Source organism: Somniosus microcephalus, chromosome 2 (assembly GCF_052327205.1).
Source record: "Somniosus microcephalus isolate GS21.2 chromosome 2, FLI_Smic_1.0, whole genome shotgun sequence".
In the NCBI taxonomy this organism is placed as follows: Eukaryota; Metazoa; Chordata; class Chondrichthyes; order Squaliformes; family Somniosidae; genus Somniosus; species Somniosus microcephalus.
In genome coordinates this window covers 29,475,854-29,495,261 of record NC_140988.1, presented here as the reverse complement: position 1 = coordinate 29,495,261, position 19,408 = coordinate 29,475,854, and the positions used below count along the sequence as shown (strand labels likewise).

General features: G+C 47.7%; 1 protein-coding gene across 1 annotated transcript in view; it reads right to left on the bottom strand.

The window, feature by feature from the left end:
* Nucleotides 1-978: 978 nt before the first annotated feature.
* The window catches only part of LOC147122637 (cytotoxic T-lymphocyte protein 4-like), a 47,987-nt gene continuing 29,557 nt past the window's right edge, over nt 979-19,408 (bottom strand). Inside the window, exons 4-5 of the mRNA XM_086003635.1 lie at nt 18,739-18,833; nt 979-1,919 (exon numbers count right to left, since the gene is read on the bottom strand). Of these exons, the coding sequence (XP_085859761.1) occupies nt 1,830-1,919; nt 18,739-18,833 (185 nt within the window). The 3' untranslated portion in view covers nt 979-1,829. The remainder of the gene's footprint in view (nt 1,920-18,738; nt 18,834-19,408) is intronic.

Sequence of the window (19,408 nt, the reverse complement as noted above, 5' to 3'; positions counted from 1 at the left end):
CCTTTTCCTCCTCCTCCTGTACTTGTTGCTTCCCAGGTGGGGGTAAGGGCTGGTTCTTCATGATGGCAAAGTTGTGGAACATGCAGCAGACAATGACAAATCTGGATACCCGCTCAGCAGTGTACCACAAAGCTCCTCTGGTACGGTCCAGAGATCTTTGTACTTGATGGTGGACATGGAGATGGAAGGGGCTGGTAAAGGGTTTTGAGAAGACAACTCATTGTAGAGAAAAGAGCCATGGACTGTCCTTTCCTTCTTCCAGGGTAATCCTGGAGTAATAGGAGTATTTGGCTGAGGAGAGTGACACACAGCAGAGTTTAACATGGTTGGGTTAGATCTGCCAATGAATGCCTAGGTCAGTCATGCATCAAATGTGCTTATGTTTGCAGCCCTCAGATGCAACGTAAAGATGGAAACTACCATGAGCCACATAGCACATACAAGAAAGAAGGATAAGTGATATGCTCCAAGGTCACTTTTAATGCTGCTATTGGCCAGTTGCTAGGACATGCATAAGAACACAATGTTCAAAGTTTCTCAATGATTTTCATTCCTCCTCATGAGGAGATTCTCAGCCTCTGCTGGGGGGTGGTGGGGCGGCGGGGTGCCACCCTGCAGAAACATGATATTGCATTACTGTAAAACATCACACCACTGCATCAGCTAGATTCTGTGATCATGTTTGAATGAAGCCCAAACTATAACAGGCCAAAAAAAAAACAGTAATAGGCACTCTTTTTACAAAATCACTGAACCTGTTTTTTTGAGGGGGTATGTTAGCCTCCAATGACTGCATCAACCATTTTTCTCCTCCAAATTTTCTCCCTCAAGTATCCCCAGTCTATAGGCCTTCCACAGCTGAGAGCCTGCACCCAGGCCGGTACCAAACTCCTCCTGGGAAGGTGGTTCTGCACCATTTGGTGCCTCACTCCATAAAACAGCAGGCAGCAGAGAAAGCAGCAGAGTGGGGGGATCAACTCAAATTCAAATTCAAATGCTTTATTGGCATGAAAGTTTACAGAGAACCATATTGCCAAAGCTTACATAGCAAAAAGGTACATTTTCAAACATTTTGTAGGTGTCAATCGATTTGACAGTTGTTGGGTACATACAATATTACTTTTAAACAATATTAATTTTAAACAGTCTTTGTACTTCATTTGGTACGTTCAATATTAATTTTAAACAGTCTTAATTTTAAACAGTCCTCAGGTTGTGACATGTTGTTACATATTTGGCCCCAAGGTATGGTCTGTCTCCTTCTCCCAGGACTAATCTCAATTTTGACAGGTCATCCAATTCCTTGAAATCTGGGGTTGTTTGGCTTAGCTTGTTGAATAATATGTTTCTTGATGTGTTGAATTTTTCGCATTTTAGGAGGAAATGCATTTCTGTTTCAACCTCGCCGGCCAGACATTGATCGCATATTCTATTCTCTCTAGGCTGCCAGGATTTCTTGTATCTGCCTTTTTCAATTTCCAGTTGGTGGTCGCTTAGTCTGTACCTGGTGAGGGTCTGTCTCTGTTTTGTGTCTCTGATGGTCGTGAGGTAGTCTGCCAGTTTATATTCTCTTTTTAGGGCCCGGTAACATTCTAATCTGCTTTGGCTTACTCTTTGTCTCTCTGATCCGTGGCGTTTAACGTTGGTGCTCCAGCAGACCGTGCCACCTGACAACAGCTTCTGTTAACACACGGCAGATTGTTTTCCCCCAACACTATACATGGCAAAGCTTCCAGTGAGAGTGAAACCTTGACTCTCAGTCTTTCTGAAATTAAAGTCTACTTTGAAAATACTTTTCTTCTTTCATATAAATACAGGATGTGGAAAAATCAACGGTTTGAGACTTTACAACTGGTTTCTTCATTTTCATCTCCTTTGATTGCAAAGTAGTCAACAGATTCATACAACGATGAGGCCATCTGAAAAGCCAGAGAGTCATTTGTTAGTTGAATGGAGCTCTGTATAATAATCATGTGACTAATCACAATCTTTTTCAATCTATTGCTCAGGAAACAAGAAATGTTGGAATTCACCCTCATTCCTAATCAATGGGAGGGAATTCCACCGAAGGTGATTCCGTGTTTACAATTTCAAACCTTTGGAATCTCGAGCCCTTCTAAAATGTGTTGTCATTTCCCATGAAATTTAGAACATGGCATGAACCCTTTAAATTATGAAGGGAAATGGCAATCCCAGTTTGCATAACACATTGAATTGTTCACCTTGCATCAACAAAGTTAAAACTCAAGAATTGAGTGGACTGGACAGTGCCACCACACTGCCCTTTCATTACCTGGGACATGGTTTCAAGTCCAAGAATGATGGGATGAAAGTATTCTCTTCCTGTTGGATAGGTTTGGGGCAATCTCAAACCAGTTCCTAGTAGTTGCCCTTTCACAGCATGAAGCCACCCGTAATTCAACGCTAATTGTTACTAACTTATCAGTTGAATTTAGAAAAAATCACAAGGATAGCTAATGTGAGAAATACAGTCGTGGTGCTCTTCTGAGTTTAGAGTTAGGGCACCTAGAGTTGGGAAATGTGAAGAAAATGATGTCCCTTACAAAAAAATATAAAATTCCTTTTTAAAAACCCCAATTAGCTATGGTAGAAGCAGACAACTGTGGGATATGCCCTGTGAGTCAAAATGAATAAAGCCCAGCAGACCATCTTGTGCCTTGGAAAAATATAGGGTGATACTGCCTCAGCACTATTTGTAATGCATTTTAAGCTTTCAAAAAGGAAACACAGGAAATCTTCTCCAATGGTGTACACCAATTAAAGTTACTGCTATTGCTGTCCACTACTCGCTCCCACAGTTGCCTTGTAGTATGCTATATCATTTGTGTACCACTCATTGTCTATCCTTTGTTTCATTTAAACCTCCAGAAAAAATCTGGATTGGTCTGTGGAACCAGTAATGGGTTCCATTATCATTACCAATCCCTAATCATAAACCAGTTAAAATGCCCTGGGCGACTTGCCCACCTGGGTCACATTAATCCCAATTTTAACCTGCACTTCTGAGGAGGTGGCAAAGGCGCCCGCCTGAAGCCGATGGGGTCCTTCTTTAAATATGCAGATTGGGTTCCGATGACATCGTCAGGCTCCCACTGTGGCTTTCCTGCCAGGCTCAAGTCGGTCAGAAGCGGAGTGGGACGTGGAGAAGCTCTGAAAGGAAGTTTCTTCTACTTTTCTTTGCTCCTCCTGGCCCCGTAAGGAACGTTTAGGCCTCCCCTGGCCCAGACTCCTCCCTTTCCCCCCCACAAGACCTACCTGGAACCCCCTTCCCCACACCTAAATGGCAGGCAGCCTATTTTCTGCAGTCTAGCAGCTGCTTCTTGCCAGAATGGGCAGGAAGTGGACTGGCAGCATGGTAATAAATCCTAGCATTTAAAATCACTGTGGCCACTGGCTGCCCTGGGCAGGCAGGAAATTAACTCACCAGTGCAATTTCCCACCAGAAACCCTCGGACAGTTAAAATCCATCCCATATCAGTGGCACTTTTGAAAATGAGATGGGATTTTGAAATGGGAGTCGGATGTGAGGGCTGGGGTTGAATCATCTTCCAATTTTTTTCTTGCTTAATTTACTGCTTTTCCTAAACAATCTGGGAAAATTCAATAACTAATTGTATTGTGAATTATGAGAGAAATGTGACGTCTTGCCACTCCATGGAATGGCAGGGCAATTTACCAACGTGCTATGCCACCCTGCCAGTCAATTTATGGATATCATAGGGGGGAATTTTGCCAGCCCTGGGGAGGCAGGTATGGAGGCAGAACTGCTGGGAAAATGGCAGAAACTGGAAGCGGGAGGCGCGTCTCCGAGTCACGCAGAGACCCATCTCCTCGAGGCGGGAAGGGGATTACAGCCAATTAACTGCCGGTTAACAGGTAGTTAACCGGCAGTTAAGAGATTTATCCCCATGTTACCCCCGCAAAGTGCAAGCTTCCCGGCGGCTGCGAACCTCGCCAGGGTCAGTGAGGCGAGCAGTGGGTCTGCGGGGGTCAGAGGGGTCGAAAAGTGCGCTGTGGAGGTGAGTGATGGGTGCAAGTGTGGGGAGGTAAGTATGAGAGGTGAGTGTAAAGTGTTAGAAAAAGTTTACTTACCTTTGTTTCTTCCTGCAGGCTTCAACCCCTGGGGATCCGGAGATGCCTCATCTCAACAGCAGAGATGACAGAATGGCTGCTGGTTTGGTAAGTCTTCAGTACAAGGGCTCATCCTAGAACAGAGATTGTCAGTGTTTGACAGCTTCTCAAAGCTGTCAAACGTTGACAATTCATTTGTCAAAAATTTTTGACAGATGAAACGTCATACACTGACGTCCTCTGTCACCGACTTTCCCTTAATTGGCCGGCTAAGCCCGTAAGACGGGCTTAACAAGGTCAATCAAGGGAAAATAGCATGGGTTGGCCAGACGTCGTTGGGGGTGAGACTAAAACCCAAAAACCAGCAGCCCCGCCCCGAACGTGCCCCCATTGACAAAATCCAGCCCATAGAGTCATAACGTCACAGAAGGAGGCCATTTGGTCGAGTCGAGATCGTCATGTTTTGGCATCTTGAATCAAACATGTTATATTACTGTACTTCTATTCTGTAGCACATATTCTCTTATAAGGTAAAGCAGAAAGTATTATAATTAATGCATCTTTAAACTTAAAAAAAATGTAATGCAACACAGAGGTAACACAATTGTCTATATAGAATATACATTTGTGTGACTTGCTGACTCATTTTATGTGTGAAGAACTATGTGCCCCATGTGATGATGGACTCCATTTATGATGGGCTATAGTAAAAGTGCCCGAAATAATTTTCCGCAATCCTGCTGAATGCTGGGCAAAGAGAAACAGTTAATGTTAAAAATGATGGATACATCAGGACAGCATTGTGCACACAAGGATTTTTCATACCCATAGTCAGTAGACCTAGGTTGCCAAGGTGACAAACATACAGATAACATGTTCTGGGAATGACTCAGTAAAATGGCACTTTTATCTGGCGTTGTTTGAGTTTCCTGTTATTGAAGGCCAAGGAATTACAATAGAGTTACCAGCCACTAGTATGTCTGGTCTTTGTTTTGTAATTAAAATTGGTTAATTAAAAGTCCTAGACAGATGTCTGTTGAAGGTGATTGACTACTAAAAGGAGAATCCTTTCAATAAAGTATATTACTCAGATTAGCTAATTGTGCGGAAGGTGGGAGAAGCAGTTTACTTTGTGAAAATTAAATTGGTGTTTAAAAAAAGAGGAATAAGAACATAAGAAATAGGAGCAGGAATAGGCCACTTGGCCCCTCAAGCCTGCTCCGCCATTCAATAAGATCATGGCTGATCTTGGGCTCAAAGACACTTTCCTGCTCGCTCCCCATAACCCTTCACTCCCTTATCTTGCAAAAATCTGACTATCTCCACCTTAAATGTATTTAATGACCCAGCCTCCACAGCTCTCTGCGGTAGAGAATTCCACAGATTTATGACCCTCTGAAAGAAGAAATTCCTCCTCATCTCAGTTCTAAAAGGGCGACCCTTTATTCTGAAACTATGCCCCCGAGTTCTAGATTTCCCCAGGAGGGGAAACATCCTCTCTGCATCTACCTTGTCGAGCCCCCTCAGTATCTTATATGTTTCAATAAGATCACCTCTCATTCTTCTAAATTCCAATGAGTATAGGCCCAGCCTGCTCAACCTTTCTTCATAAGTCAACCCCCTCATCTCTGGAATTAACCTAGTGAATCGTCTCTGAACTGCCTCCAATGCAAGTATATCCTTTCTTAAATCAGGAGAATAAAAGTACTCAAGGTGTGGTCTCACCAATACCCTGTACAGTTGTAGAAGGACTTCCTTGCTTTTATACTCCAACCCCCTTGCAATAAAGGCCAACATTCCATTTGCCTTTTTGATTACTTGCTGTACCTGCATGCTAATTTTTTGTGTTTCATGCACAAGGACCCCCAGGTCCCTCTGAACTGTAGCATTTTGTAATCTCTCTCCATTTAAATAATAATTTGCTTTTTTATTTTTCCTGCCAAAGTAGATAAACTCGCACTTTCCTACATTATACTCCATCTGCCAAATGTTTGCCCACTCACTTAGCGGGCTGGATTTTAATTCAGGGGTGGGTTGGAGTCGTGTAACCCACATTTCGTGTTATCCACACGAATCTAAATCGACGTGGAAGACTGATGCGATTTTAACTTAATTGGCCAATTGAGTTCCAGCGTGTGGGAACCCATGGCAAATGAGTTTTTCCAGTCTGAAAGCCGCATCCGATGACGTCATCATTGCTGCTGCTGCATTTAAGGTCTGCAACAAGCCTTGCTTTTTCTGCAGACTGCCAACCTTTTGGCCTTTGCTGCTACAGGGACCTGGCGGCAGAATGGCCAGTGAAAGACCTAGGTCTGCTCCAAGATTTGACAACGTTGCCCTGCAGGCTTTAGTGGAGGGAGCAAGAGCTCATAAGGAGGTGCTCTTCCCTTCATCAGGGAGGAAGAAGCCTCCCCAGCAGACCAAGACTGTGTGGCTGCAAGTGATAGAGGAGGTCAACTCCTTATCGGTAACCCGCAGAACCTGGATACAGTGCAGGAAGAGATTTCATGACCTTCAGCGCACTGGAAAAGTGAGTATGAATTTCCCATCACCCTCAATCAGATCCCCATTGCCTTTCCTCACCAGCATTCAGCTTTAGCAATCTCTTCCTCCACATCCCACTTGACACTGACATCCCTGCACCCTGACCCATTCCCTCTCTCTCTATGGTCACATTCACCTAACTATTCGACTATGCAGCCCTCACACTCCCTATCACTCTGATGCTATGAAAACAACTGACAACACACAGGGAGGGCCCTTCGTCTTGCCACCTCACTCCATCTTTGTCTCCTAAGCATCTATGCTATGGATTCTCTACACTCACTCCTTCATTCTCACTCAAATTCCACTTTCTCCCTCATTGCAGGAAAAGAGAGCTCACAATAAAAGGGAAAGAGCGAGGACAGGAGGAGGGCCACACTCAGTAGCCCAGCTCACCCCCTGGGAGGAGGCGGTCCTGGAGATCGTAGGACTGGAGGACGATGCGCAAGTGGGGGACGGACAGACGGGTGACAGAATAGTTTTCCATCTCATTGACATTGCATGAGTCGCTGATAATGATTCTGAAGCTCTAACAGATGGACTTATGATCATTTGCAATATGCAATGTGCATGTAACCTTGGCCTCACATCTCTGACTCTTTCCTTTACTCCCCCATAGGACCATCGCAAGCACCCGTCCCCACTAGCCAGGAGGAACAGCCTGAGCCTCCAGACTCTTCAGAGGGAGCTGCAACCTCTGAGGGCACAGCGTCAGCAGAATTCAGCGCATCCAGCACCAGCACAGACACACCTTGGTGGGACCTTCGGGACATAGAGTAGTGTTGTCACCTGGTGCATCACAGCTCACAAGTGAGCATCAGCAGATTGTGGAGACAGGGACAGCAGTGGAGAGTCCTAGTCGGAGGGCGCAGGACTCTGCCAGCTCGGCTCAGCTGCATGTCGACTCTCTGCCTCTGGGTCCATCCATAAGATCAGCGGTGCTGGAACACCAGGAACAGATGCAGGAGTCTCTGGCAGGTTTTGTCTCCAGGGTTGCTGCGAGTGTGGAGCGAATGGAGGAGTCCATAGCGAACATGAGCAGAGCCTTTGTGGAGTCATTGGCGCATGAACGCATCACCATGGAAAGGATGGCAACCTCCATGGAGGTGATAAGTCGCCAGAGTGCAGAAAACATGGTGAGTGTTCAGAATAGAATGACATCTCTGGAGGAGCAAAACCAGACCTTCATGGAAGTCCTTCTGAGTAGGACTGCCAGTGCAGATACGGGTCCCCATGGCCCCCCTGATGTGTAGCACGGTGCTCTCAAGCCACTTGCAAGCGCTGAAGGGGACCTGACCCATGAGAGGGAAGTTGGTGGCAGACATCAAGGAAGTGGGGGCTCCTCTCCAAGTGCTCACACTTTCATGCCACTGCAGAGCCCTCTGTCAGAGCCCCACCAGAGTCCACACCCAACTGAGATCGGTGTCTCAACCCCTGCACAGCTGCAGGAGCAGCAGACTGTTGACGAGCCCTCACAGGTTCACCACCCCAGAGGACGCCCACCAAAGGTGTCGAGACAGGAGCAGCAGGAAAGTGAGCAAGGGGCCTCCACATCTGCTGAAGCCACAGGGGAAGCACCACGTAGGAGCACGCGTAAGAGAAAGATACTGCACAAGTAGTCACAAGGGTAGTCACGTGGGTGAAATTTGATCTTTTATGTGAAAAAGCCATCAGATGAATAATGTAAATAAAAAATCTGATGGGCTTCGGATTACTTGCAATTGTCAGTATGGTGGTCAAATTGCTAGGAATCCGCTGGTCCTTGGCCATTGTCGATGCTCAGGTAAGAAGCTGCGAGGCAAAAGTGCTCGATTGGCTAGGCTAAGCAAATCTGGCCAAGATGATTGCGTTCCTTGCATCCTGGGCAGCAATGTGGTCGCGCGCTGGCGCCTTCTGGCCTGTGCAGCTTCAGGTGGGTGAGCAGCAGCTTGGCGCTCCTGCTGTTGCTGCTGCTGTTGGTGGTGCTGTTGTTCCTGGTTCTGCTGGTGCTGTGGCTGGTCTTTGTCTGAATCTGATGTCCAGGAGGAAAGGAAATAAATGGCTCCCATGCTTCTGGTATATACCTCAGTTGAGGAAGCGCTCAGTGACCGTGGCGAGAGGGGTTTCCCAGGAGGTCACACTGGAGATGGGTGTCAGGCTCCAAACTTCCACAGCTGTGGTTATGCCTTCTAAAAGCTCCCCCAGACCTGAGACTACAAAGTCCTGCCACCTGCAAATGATGGCTGATCAAATCTCCTCTTTAATGGTTGACCTGCAGCTGATAGTCAGCAATCCAATTGTGCTCCCGCCAGGTTTCACCATCGTGTTTCAGAGGAGACGTGTTTCATGTGGAAAAAGGGTTAAAATCGCAAAGGCCTTTCAAAATGGCATTATAGAGGCAATTTAGTGCCTGTTAAGGGCCTTAACAGCCTATCCCGCCTCTTTGAGGCGGGCCGGAGACGGGACCATTAAACACGAATTAATGAAAATTGCGTGGAGGTGGGGTTGGGCCCGCCTGCCAGTTTTTGCAATTATAACCCCCCCACACGCCTCCAATCCCACCTCCACGGCCCAATGAAAATCCAGCCCAGCCTGTCTATTTCCCTTAATTAAGGCAGACAGTTTCAGACCGATAGCAAGTCTCTGAGAAAGAGAGGTTACAGGCCAGAGAATATTTGATAGATCTGAAGAAACGTTTAGAAGCCTACTTAGGCATAGGCAATTGTTTAAGTGTGTCACTTGTATGAAAATGATGTTTTCCTAAGAATAACGGAAGTGAAATTTGAACTAGCTCTTGCCAAATATAGTTACTAAAATGTAAGGTACAACTGCCCAGACTAGACAGACAGCCCAAGAGGGAATGGATACCCCAACGACAAATGGAAAGTCACCATGTTGTCTCGGGAAACTAACATGAGCATCTCAAAGGGAGGGGAGACAACCAGCTCTATTATGCTGACTCAGAAGGGCGAGATTCATTATCCAAGAATCATTGCTAAAATGTTCAGAGCTCATCAGTAATAAGCTGAACTAACCACATTTTTTTAACATATCCAACAGACTTGTTATTCAAATCTGTTAACTTGTGTCTAACTGTAAACTAACCCTGTCAACTTCATGCTAGTTTTGGATATTGAGCTTAATACTAGCTTGTACTAAGTAGGCCCCCAATGATGCTGAGTAATGGTAGTGCAGGGGTCCCCTGTGGCCATCCCCCTCTCAAACAGATATACCACTTTGGATATTGTTGAGGGAGATGGCTTATCGGAGGAAGGCAGCAGCAGCCAACTTTCTGGCACCATAGGTGCTTCTGCTGCATAGGACAGGAGGAAAAAGAGCGGGAGAGCTATAGTGATAGAGGATTCTATTGTAAGGGGAATAGATAGGCATTTCTGCACCCGCAAATGAGACTCCAGGATGGTATGTTGCCTCCCTGGTGCAAGGGTCAAGGATGTCTCAGCGTGGCTGCAAGGCATTCTGGGAGGGGGAGGATGAACAGCCAGTTGTCGTGGTGCATATAGGTACCAACGATATAGGTAAAAAAAGGGATGAGGTCCTAAAAGCTGAATATAGGGAGTTAGGAGCTAAATTAAAAACAGGACCTCAAAGGTAGTAATCTCAGGATTGCTACCAGTGCCATGTGATGGTCAGAGTAGAAATAGATGGATATTTCAGATGAATACGTGGCTAGAGGAATGGTGCAAGGGGGAGGGATTCAAATTCCTGGGACATTGGAACCAGTTCTGGGGGAGGTGGGACCAGTACAAACTGGGTGGTTTGCACCTGGGTGGGACCGGGACCAGGACCGATGTCCTAGGGGGAGTGTTTGCTAGTGCTGTTGGGGAGGGTTTATACTAAAATGGCAGGGGTTTGGGAACCTGTGCAGGGAGACAGAGGAAAGGGAAGCAAGGATAGAAACAAAAGACAGGAAGGAGAAAAGCAAAAGTGGAAGGCAGAGAAATCAAGGGTGTAAATCAAACAGGGCTACAGTACATAATAATTCTAAAAGGACTAAGAATGTTAAAAAAATAAGCCTGAAGGCATTGTGTCTTAATGCGAGGAGCATTCGTAATAAGGTGGATGAATTAGCTGCGCAAATAGATGTTAAAGGATATGATATAATTGGGATTACGGAGACATGGCTCCAGGGTGACCAAGGCTGGGAATTCAACATCCAGGGGTATTCAATATTCAGGAAGGATGGGCAAAAAGGAAAAGGAGGTGGGGTAGCATTGCTGATTAAAGAGGAGATTAACACAATAGTAAGGAAGAATATTAGCTCTGATGATGTGGAATCTGTATGGGTAGAGCTGAGAAATACCAAGGGGCAGAAAACATTAGTGGGAGTTGTATACAGACCCCCAAACAGTAATGCTGAGGGGGTTGGCATTAAACGGGAAATTAGACAGGCGTGCAATAAGGGCACAGCAGTTATAATGGGTGACTTTAATATACATATAGATTGGGCTAACCAAATTAGTAACAATACTGTGGAGGAGGAATTCCTAGAGTGGATACAGGACGGTTCCCTGGACCAATATGTCGAGGAACCAACTAGGGATCAGGCCATCTTAGACTGGGTATTATGTAATGAGAAAGGATTAATTAGCAATCTTGTTGTGCAAGGCCCCTTGGGGAGGAGCGATCATAATATGATAGAATTCTTCATTAAGATGGAGAGTGAAGTAGTTGACTCAGAGACTAGGGTCCTAAATTTAAATAAAGGAAACTATGATGGTATGAGGCGCGAGTTGGCTAGGATGGATTGGAGAGCGTTACTTAAAGGGTTGACGGTGGATAGGCAATGGCAAACATTTAAAGATCGCATGGATGAACTACAGAATTTGTTCATCCCTGTTTGGCATAAAAATAAAACAAAAAAGGTGACTCTACCGTGGCTAACAAGGGAAATTAGGGATAGCATAAGTCATAGAGTCATAAAGTTTTTACAGCACAGAAAGAGGCCCTTCGGCCCATCGTGTCAAGGAGAGGACATATAAATTGGCCAGAAAAAGCAGCAAACCTGAGGATTGGGAGCAGTTTAGGATTTAGCAAAGGAGGACAAAGGGATTAATTAAGAGGGGGAAAATAGAATATGAGAGTAAGCTTGCAGGAAACATAAAAACTGACTGTAAAAGCTTCTATAGATATGTGAAGAGAAAAAGATTGGTGAAGTCAAGCGTAGGTCTCTTGCAGTCAGAATCAGGGGAATTTATAATGGGGAACAAAGAAATGGCAGACCAATTAAATACATACTTTGGTTCTGTCCTCACAAAGGAGGACACAAATAACCTCCCAGAGATGACGGGGAACATAGGATCTAATGAGAGGGAGGAATTGAATGAAATCAATATTTGTAGGGAAATTGTGTTAGGGAAATTGACGGGATTGAAGGCCGATAAATCCCCAGGGCCTGATAATCTACATCCTAGGGTACTTAAGGAAGTGGCCCGGGAAATAGTAGATGCATTGCTGGTCATCTTCCAAAATTCTTTAGACTCTGGAACAGTTCCCATGGATTGGAGGGTAGCTAATGTAACCCCACTATTTAAAAAAGGTGGTAGAGAGAAAACAGGCAATTATAGACCGGTAAGCCTGACATTGGTAGTGGGGAAAATGCTAGAGTCCCTTATAAAAGATGTAATAGCAGAGCACTTGGAAAACAGTGACAGGATTGAACAAAGTCAACATGGATTTACAAAAGGTAAATCATGCTTGACTAATCTACTGCAATTTTTTGAGGATGTAACTGGTAGAATAGATATGGGAGAACCAGTGGATGTGGTGTATTTGGACTTTCAGAAGGCTTTCGATAAGGTCCCGCATAAGAGATTAGTGTGCAAATTTGAAGCACATGAGATTGCGGGTAAGGTACTGACTTGGATAGAGAACTGGTTGGCAGACAGGAAGCAAAGAGTTGGAATAAACGGGTCTTTTTCCAAGTGGCAGGCAGTGACTAGTGGGGTACCACAGGGATTGGTGCTAGTGCCTAGAAATTCAGTATAGCCACTTTTGGGGCGGTAAAGTCGGGCGGCCGCTAAAGTTTGCGCCCGCCGGAAAGTGGAGGCCACTTCGCCGATATTCAGTAGCTTTGGCCAAGGAGTTTGCTCGAGCGCTAAAACTGGCGTTGCACGGCTATCTTTAGGCGCTAAGCCGGCGATGCAGACTGATACCGCCGAGGCCGGGCGCAGCGCAGGTGCGGTCATGTTTTGATTGACAGCAGATACCCTGGCGCCGGCCAGCTCTTAAAGGGGGAAGGGTCGACTTGGTCTGCTGCCACGCCCTGGATACTGCAGCCCTCCAGCTAGGCCTAAACACTGCTGCTGGAGAGAAATAGCGCCAGGAAGGATGCAGAGGGCCCGTGAGCGAGCGCAGCGCTTCTCTGCCCATGATTTAAAGGTGCTGGTTAGGGCTTTGGAGAAGAGAAGCCATATCTTGTTCCCGGATAGTGGCAAGAAGCCTCCCAAGAGGGTGTACAGGAGAGCCTGGAGGGAAATCGCCCAGAGGGTCACAGCCAACAGCGATGTCCCCAGGACTGGTGTCCAATGCCGGAAAAAGTTTAACGACCTCACTCGGATTGTCAGGGTGAGTACCCTTTCCAGTGTCCTCCTCATCCTTGCATGTGCACCTCACATTATGGGCAAAGGGACCTCAAAGGCCTAATGGCCAGCCCTCATCCAGCAGCTATGGCACTGGCATGAACATCAATTGCACTTTCTGCACTTTACACACTGGCCAAGCTATTCGACCATGGGAGGCAGTGCACACAACAACAGGGCACCACATTGTACTTAGAGGCCGTCCTTTCTCTTGCAGGCCAAGCTGGCCCAGAATCTGAAGAGCCGGACTGTCACCGGGGGAGGCCGTGCCCAGTTCCAGCAGCTCAGTGACCTGGAGGAGCGCGTGGGTCGAGTCATGGGTGCCCAGGTGATTGGCCCCGTTGCAATTGGAGATGCCGACCTTGTGCTGGGCCCCAATGGTAAGGACATGACCGTTTGGACCTCTCTCGTTCCCCTTGCGCTTCAGATCTACATCCTTTGCCACTGTCCGACCAATGTGCAGAATGCCACCACTCATGCCTCCCTCGCTGACGCCCTGTCCTCACTCTAAAGCTACTCTTGTGCCTTCCTGCTTTCAGCTGCTGAGGAGGAGGTCCCTGAAGCTGCGAGTGTCAGTCCCTCGGAAGAGGAGGACGAGGAGGAGCAAGAGGAAGGCGGCACATCGGGGAACCCTCATCCGCGCCAGGGGATGGCAATGGAGGGGACACGTGTTCCCTGGAGGAGAGCCAGGGGGAAGTGTTGCAGGGGAGCGTAGCTCCTGTGCCCAGTGGAGTCCAGCCACGCGGGAAGGGTCGGGCAGCTCGGCGGCCTTCTCCCCAGAGGGGGGACGTGTTGCAGGGGAGTGTAGCTCCTGTGCCCAGTGGCGTCCAGCCACGCGGGAAGGGTCGGGCAGCTCGGCGGCCTTCTCCCCAGAGGGGGGAAGTGTTGCAGGGGAGTGTAGTTGCTGGGCCCAGTGGCGTCCAGCCACGCGGGAAGGGTCGGGCAGCTCGGCGGCCTTCTCCCCAGAGGGAGAGTCCGGCCTCCAGTCCGGAGACGGTCCTCGCCCAGGAGGTGCGCCTCCTTGATCAAATGTCCGCGGACTCGGATCGTCGGCACACCGAGTTCATGGGGGTTGTGGCACAATTGCCTGAGGCCATTGAGTCCCTGGCTCATAGTGTGTCCGATTTCGGGGCCTCACAGGCCAGGGGTTTCGAACAACTCGCGGCAGCACAGGCCAGGGGTCTCGAACAATTCGGGGCATCACAGGACGTGAGTCGGGCACAATTCGGGGCATCACAGGACGCGAGTCGGTCCGAATTCGGGGCATCACAGGACGCGAGTCGGGCCGAATTCAGGGCAGCACAGGACGCGAGTCGGGACGACTTCAGGGCAGCACAGGCAGCGAGTGGACAGTTGATCAGTGGTGCTGTGCAGTCACTGGCTAGTCTGATGCGGGCACAGACCAGGGCAGTACGGGCACTCACTGCTGCCACACTCGCTGTGTCACGCATGCATCGCCAGGGCACCCGCCGCGCTGCTGCAGCACAGCGGTCTGGCTTTCACCAGATTGCTGCGCTTGCTGCAGTGCCAGCCCAGCCGAGTGCCAGTATCTCTGGCGGCCAGCGAGCGCCTGGCATCAGCCAGCTTGCCCCCATTGCTGCAGCCGCCACTGCCACTCCCCCAGCAAACCTGCGATGAGCTGCTGGAGAGACTGATGCTGGCCAGCCACAGCTGCAGCAGTCAGCAGCCGGCCCCTCGAGGGCCGGAGCTCATCTAGGCCGACCCTCAAGGGCATCTGCCGTCACGCAATGTGCCCCTCAGGAGCCTTCCCCCAGCCTTGCAACACCCACAGGGCCCAGGTTGAGGCGGAGCAGCAGGTCGGCCAGGGGCCGGGAAAGGCTGGACAAGGACTCGCCCTCTCGGCACACAAAGTAGAGTGTGTTGGCAAATGTTTTTTTATATGGGGGTGGTTGTGCTGTCTATGGTGGGGGGTTCTTTTGGTAAGGCCGAGGATGAAGGCAAATGTTTTTTTATATGGGGGTGCTTGTGCTGTCTATGGCGGGGGGTTCTTTTGGTAAGGCCGAGGATGAAGGCAAATGTTTTTTTATATGGGGGTGCTTGTGCTGTCTATGGGGGGGGTTCTTTTGGTAAGGCCGAGGATGAAGGCCATTTGGATGGACAAGTTTTGTTATTCCTCCCCAGGTTGTGGGAGTGAGATATGTTTTTGACTGTTTATTGGGGGTGTTGTGTGTTTTTGGGTTTCATGTGGGAAGGGCCCTGAGTTTGTTCAATAAAGCTTTTTCTTTATTCAGCTTGTCCATGTGTGATGTTTCAAGTGGTTGTTGCGTTAACCGGCTGAGGGCTTGCGGAGCGGCTGCATTCATGTGCCTTCATTGCCACAAGCCATTCCCTAACAGGGGGCCTAGAAGTGTCGTTCAATAAGCCGCCGACGGACGGCCCTTGGACCTTGTGGCTCCCTCCTGGGCTGGTACTCCTCCTCCTCCTCCTCATGGTCCTCCTGCTCGTCCTCCTGAGGTGGTGGTCCAGCGTGAGGTGGCAGTGCCTGAGTCCTGCGGATAGCCAGGTTGTGCAGCATGCAGCAAACGACGACGAACTGGGAGACTCTATCCGGCGAATACTGCAGAGATCCGCCGGAGCGATCCAGGCAGCGGAACCGTTGCTTGAGGATGCCAATCGTTTGCTCTATGATGTTCCTTGTGGCTTGATGGCTTTCGTTGTATGCCTCCTCAGCAGGGGTCCTGGGCGCGCGGAGCGGGGTCATGAGCCATGTACACAAAGGATAGCCTTTGTCCCCGATAAGCCATCCTCTTGGGGGAGGCTGTGCCTGGAACATGTCAGCCACAGTAGTCTGGCGCAGGATAAATGCATCGTGGCTGCTGCCTGGAAAGCGGGCATTGACAGCTGGGATGCGCTGCCTGTGGTCACACACCAGCTGTACATTGAGGGAATGGTAGCCCTTCCGGTTGCGGTAATCCTCGGCATTGTCGATAGGTGCCCGCAAAGCCACATGCGTGCAGTCAATGGCGCCCTGCACCATGGGGAAGTCGGCAATCCTCGCAAATCCGACTGCACGCTGCTCCTGCCTCTCTAGGGTCATGGGGAAGGAGATGAATTGGTGTCTCCTTGTGAAAAGGGCATCGGTGACCTGCCGGATGCAGCGATGCACGGCGAATTGGGAGATGTTAGCTATGTCCCCAGCAGCGGCTTGGAAGGAGCCGCTTGCATAAAAGTTCAGAGCCACCGTGACCTTCACTTCCACCGACAGAGACGTCCTGGACATCAGCTGTGGACGCAGATCTCTGTGAAGCAGCTGGCAGATCTCTGCAACCACCTCCCTTCTGAAGCGCAGCCTCTTAACACACTGCGCGGCAGTCATGGTGAGATAGGACACCTGCTGGCGGTATTCCCTGAGTGGGTAAGGCCTACGTTGCCGACGCCTGATGGCCCCTCTGCGTCTAGGCATGGCTGCCCCTCTCACACAGCGTCTGCGAGCCCTTCGCACATAATGCTGGAACTGAGGGTTGGAACCCCATGCAGCCCCCATAATATACTTGCAAACAGTGAAATCACAATGAGTCAAATTTCCAAGCTCTGGCCAGAAGCCAAAAATACCTCTCCTATGTTGGCCCAAATCAGTAAGGTGTCTTCCTTGGTCTCTGTCCAGAAATCCGTTGCACTAAAGTCATTGCAGCAAAATGGCTGGCCTTTATAGTTCAGTCTAAGTGCCCTTTAATTAGCGCTCCCCGAGGCCCGCAGGGCCTCTGCTGCGTTCCACTTCACAGTTCTTAACAGCGCCACGCCCACATTGGGCGGGCGCCACTGAAGTTCCGGTTTGGGGCGCACAAACGGCGTTGCACGACGAAATGATGTCATAAGTTGCGCGCGCAGCTGAGCGCGCGCAAACACTTTGCGCCGGCGCTAAATGTCTACTGAAGTTGGGCGTAGGCGCAGATCGTTCTGCGCCCGGCCGCTAAGTGCCTAGCGCTCGAGATCTACTCCTCTTATGGCGCTAACGGCTGGCGAACGCAACTGAATTTCTAGGCCTAGGACCCCAGCTATTCACAATATATATTAATGATCTAGACGAGGGAACTAGATGTAATATCTCCAAGTGTGCAGACAACACAAAGCTGGGTGGGCGTATGTGCTGTGAGGAGGATGCAAAGAAAATCCAGTATGATTTGGACAGGTTAGGTGATTGGGCAGATGCATGGCAGATGCAGTATAATGTGGATAAATGCGAGGTTATCCACTTCGGTGGCAAAAACAGGAAGGCAGATTATTACCTGAACGGCAATAGATTGGGAAAAGTGGAAGTGCAACCAGACCTGGGTGTCCTTGTGCTCCAGTCGCTGAAGATAAGCATGCAGGTGCAGCAGGCAGTTAAGAAGGCAAATGGTATGTTGGCCTTCATAGCGAGAGAATTCGAGTACAGGAGCAAGGATGTCTTGCTGCAGTTGTACAGGGCCTTGGTGAGACCACACCTTGAGTATTGTGTGCAGTTTTGGTTGCCTTATCTGAGGAAGGATGTTCTTGCCATGGAGAGAGTGCAGCGAAGATTCACCAGACTGATACCTGGGATGGCAGGAATGACGTATGAAGAGAGATTGGGTCGATTAGGCTTATATTCGCTAGAGTTTAGAAGAATGAGAGGGGATCTCATTGAAACTTATAAAATTCTAACAGGACTAGACAGTCGAGTTGTAGGAAGGATGTTTCTGATGGCGAGAAGTCCAGAACCAGGGGTCACAGTCTAAGGATAAGGGGTAAGCCATTTAGGACTGAGATGAGGAGGAATTTCTTCACCCAGAGAGTGGTGAACCTGTGGAATTCTCTACCGCAGAAGGCAGTTGAGGCCAGTTCATTAAATATATTCAAGAAGGAGTTAGATATATTTCTTAATGCTAAAGGGATCAAGGGATATGGGGAGAAAGCATGGACAGGGTACTGAATTTGGATGATCAGCCATGATCTCATTAAATGGCGGAGCAGGCTCGAGGGGCCAAATGGCCTACTCCTGCTCTTATCTTTTATGTTTCTATGTGATATACTTAAACCTTGCAACCTTAAGTTTATTGATTCCATCTGTTAATAACATATGATTCAACACCTTGTGTACCCTTTAATGTTTAAAACAAAATGCTACTAATGGATTATCTGAAGCATTAATAAAGAAATGTTAATTCGTGATTTTGTTGTTTGATTTCTTCGATGACTTTTGAGGGAAGAGATTAACTCAATCACTCAATAGTACAGTGGTCCCCTGAAGTGTGGTTGGTTGTGTAAATATAAGTATAATTTTGACTGGTTAACATAAAACAGTTCAAGAAAGCAAAATCTAGACATCTAATAATCCCCTAGATGTGGACAGTAAAAATCTTCAGATAACATTTTGATAAGGAGTTAAGGTGAATGAGTTAAGGGTCCATTTTGTCCTTTTTTTTTTTAGCTAATCAACCTTGTAAGGTTTATGAGTTTACCAACCATAGCATTGTTACAGGACCCACCTGACCCTAGGAAATTGCTAAATGTAATTGAATTGACTCTCAGTTCTGTAACGTACCCACTGAGCGGGGCCTCTTGAAGGTGAGTTTTCCTCATTTCCTTCATTCTCACGGTTTTCTTCATGGATCGCTTCTCTCACAACAGCAACTGCCACTTAAAAGGGGACAAAGGAAAACATAGGATATTCCAACTCTCATGCAGCATTCATACACTAAACAGTCAACAAGTTAAATGGTGCAAGGCCCTAATTATTCAGTGTTCTACTGTGGGAGTCATATACAGGCCTATCTGGCACGTCATATTCTGCAAAGATCAAAGTTTTCTATTCACAGATTCTTTGTAAATCATAGAGAAGATGGACTCTAATGAACACACCAGAAAGATAACCATTAGATGTGCTAAACATTATTAAATGTTATGTTAATTCCTAATTATAATGCAATTCGAAATACCTAAAAATAAAAATCCATGGTATTCCACCAGCCTGTGTTAATATCTTCCGGTTGATGACATGTTCAATGTAAACAGCATTATTGTCACTTATTTTTACACTATCTCAAATTCTTTATAAACTATTCAAAAATAGGATGGGAACAAATAATAATTGAAGATGTTCTTTACCAATGAGGAATGAAATGGATGTGGAATAAATGTTATTTTTATTAATTATATTAAATTAACATAGACATAAATGTCCAGATAAGATTAATGATGTGCTTGATGTTAAC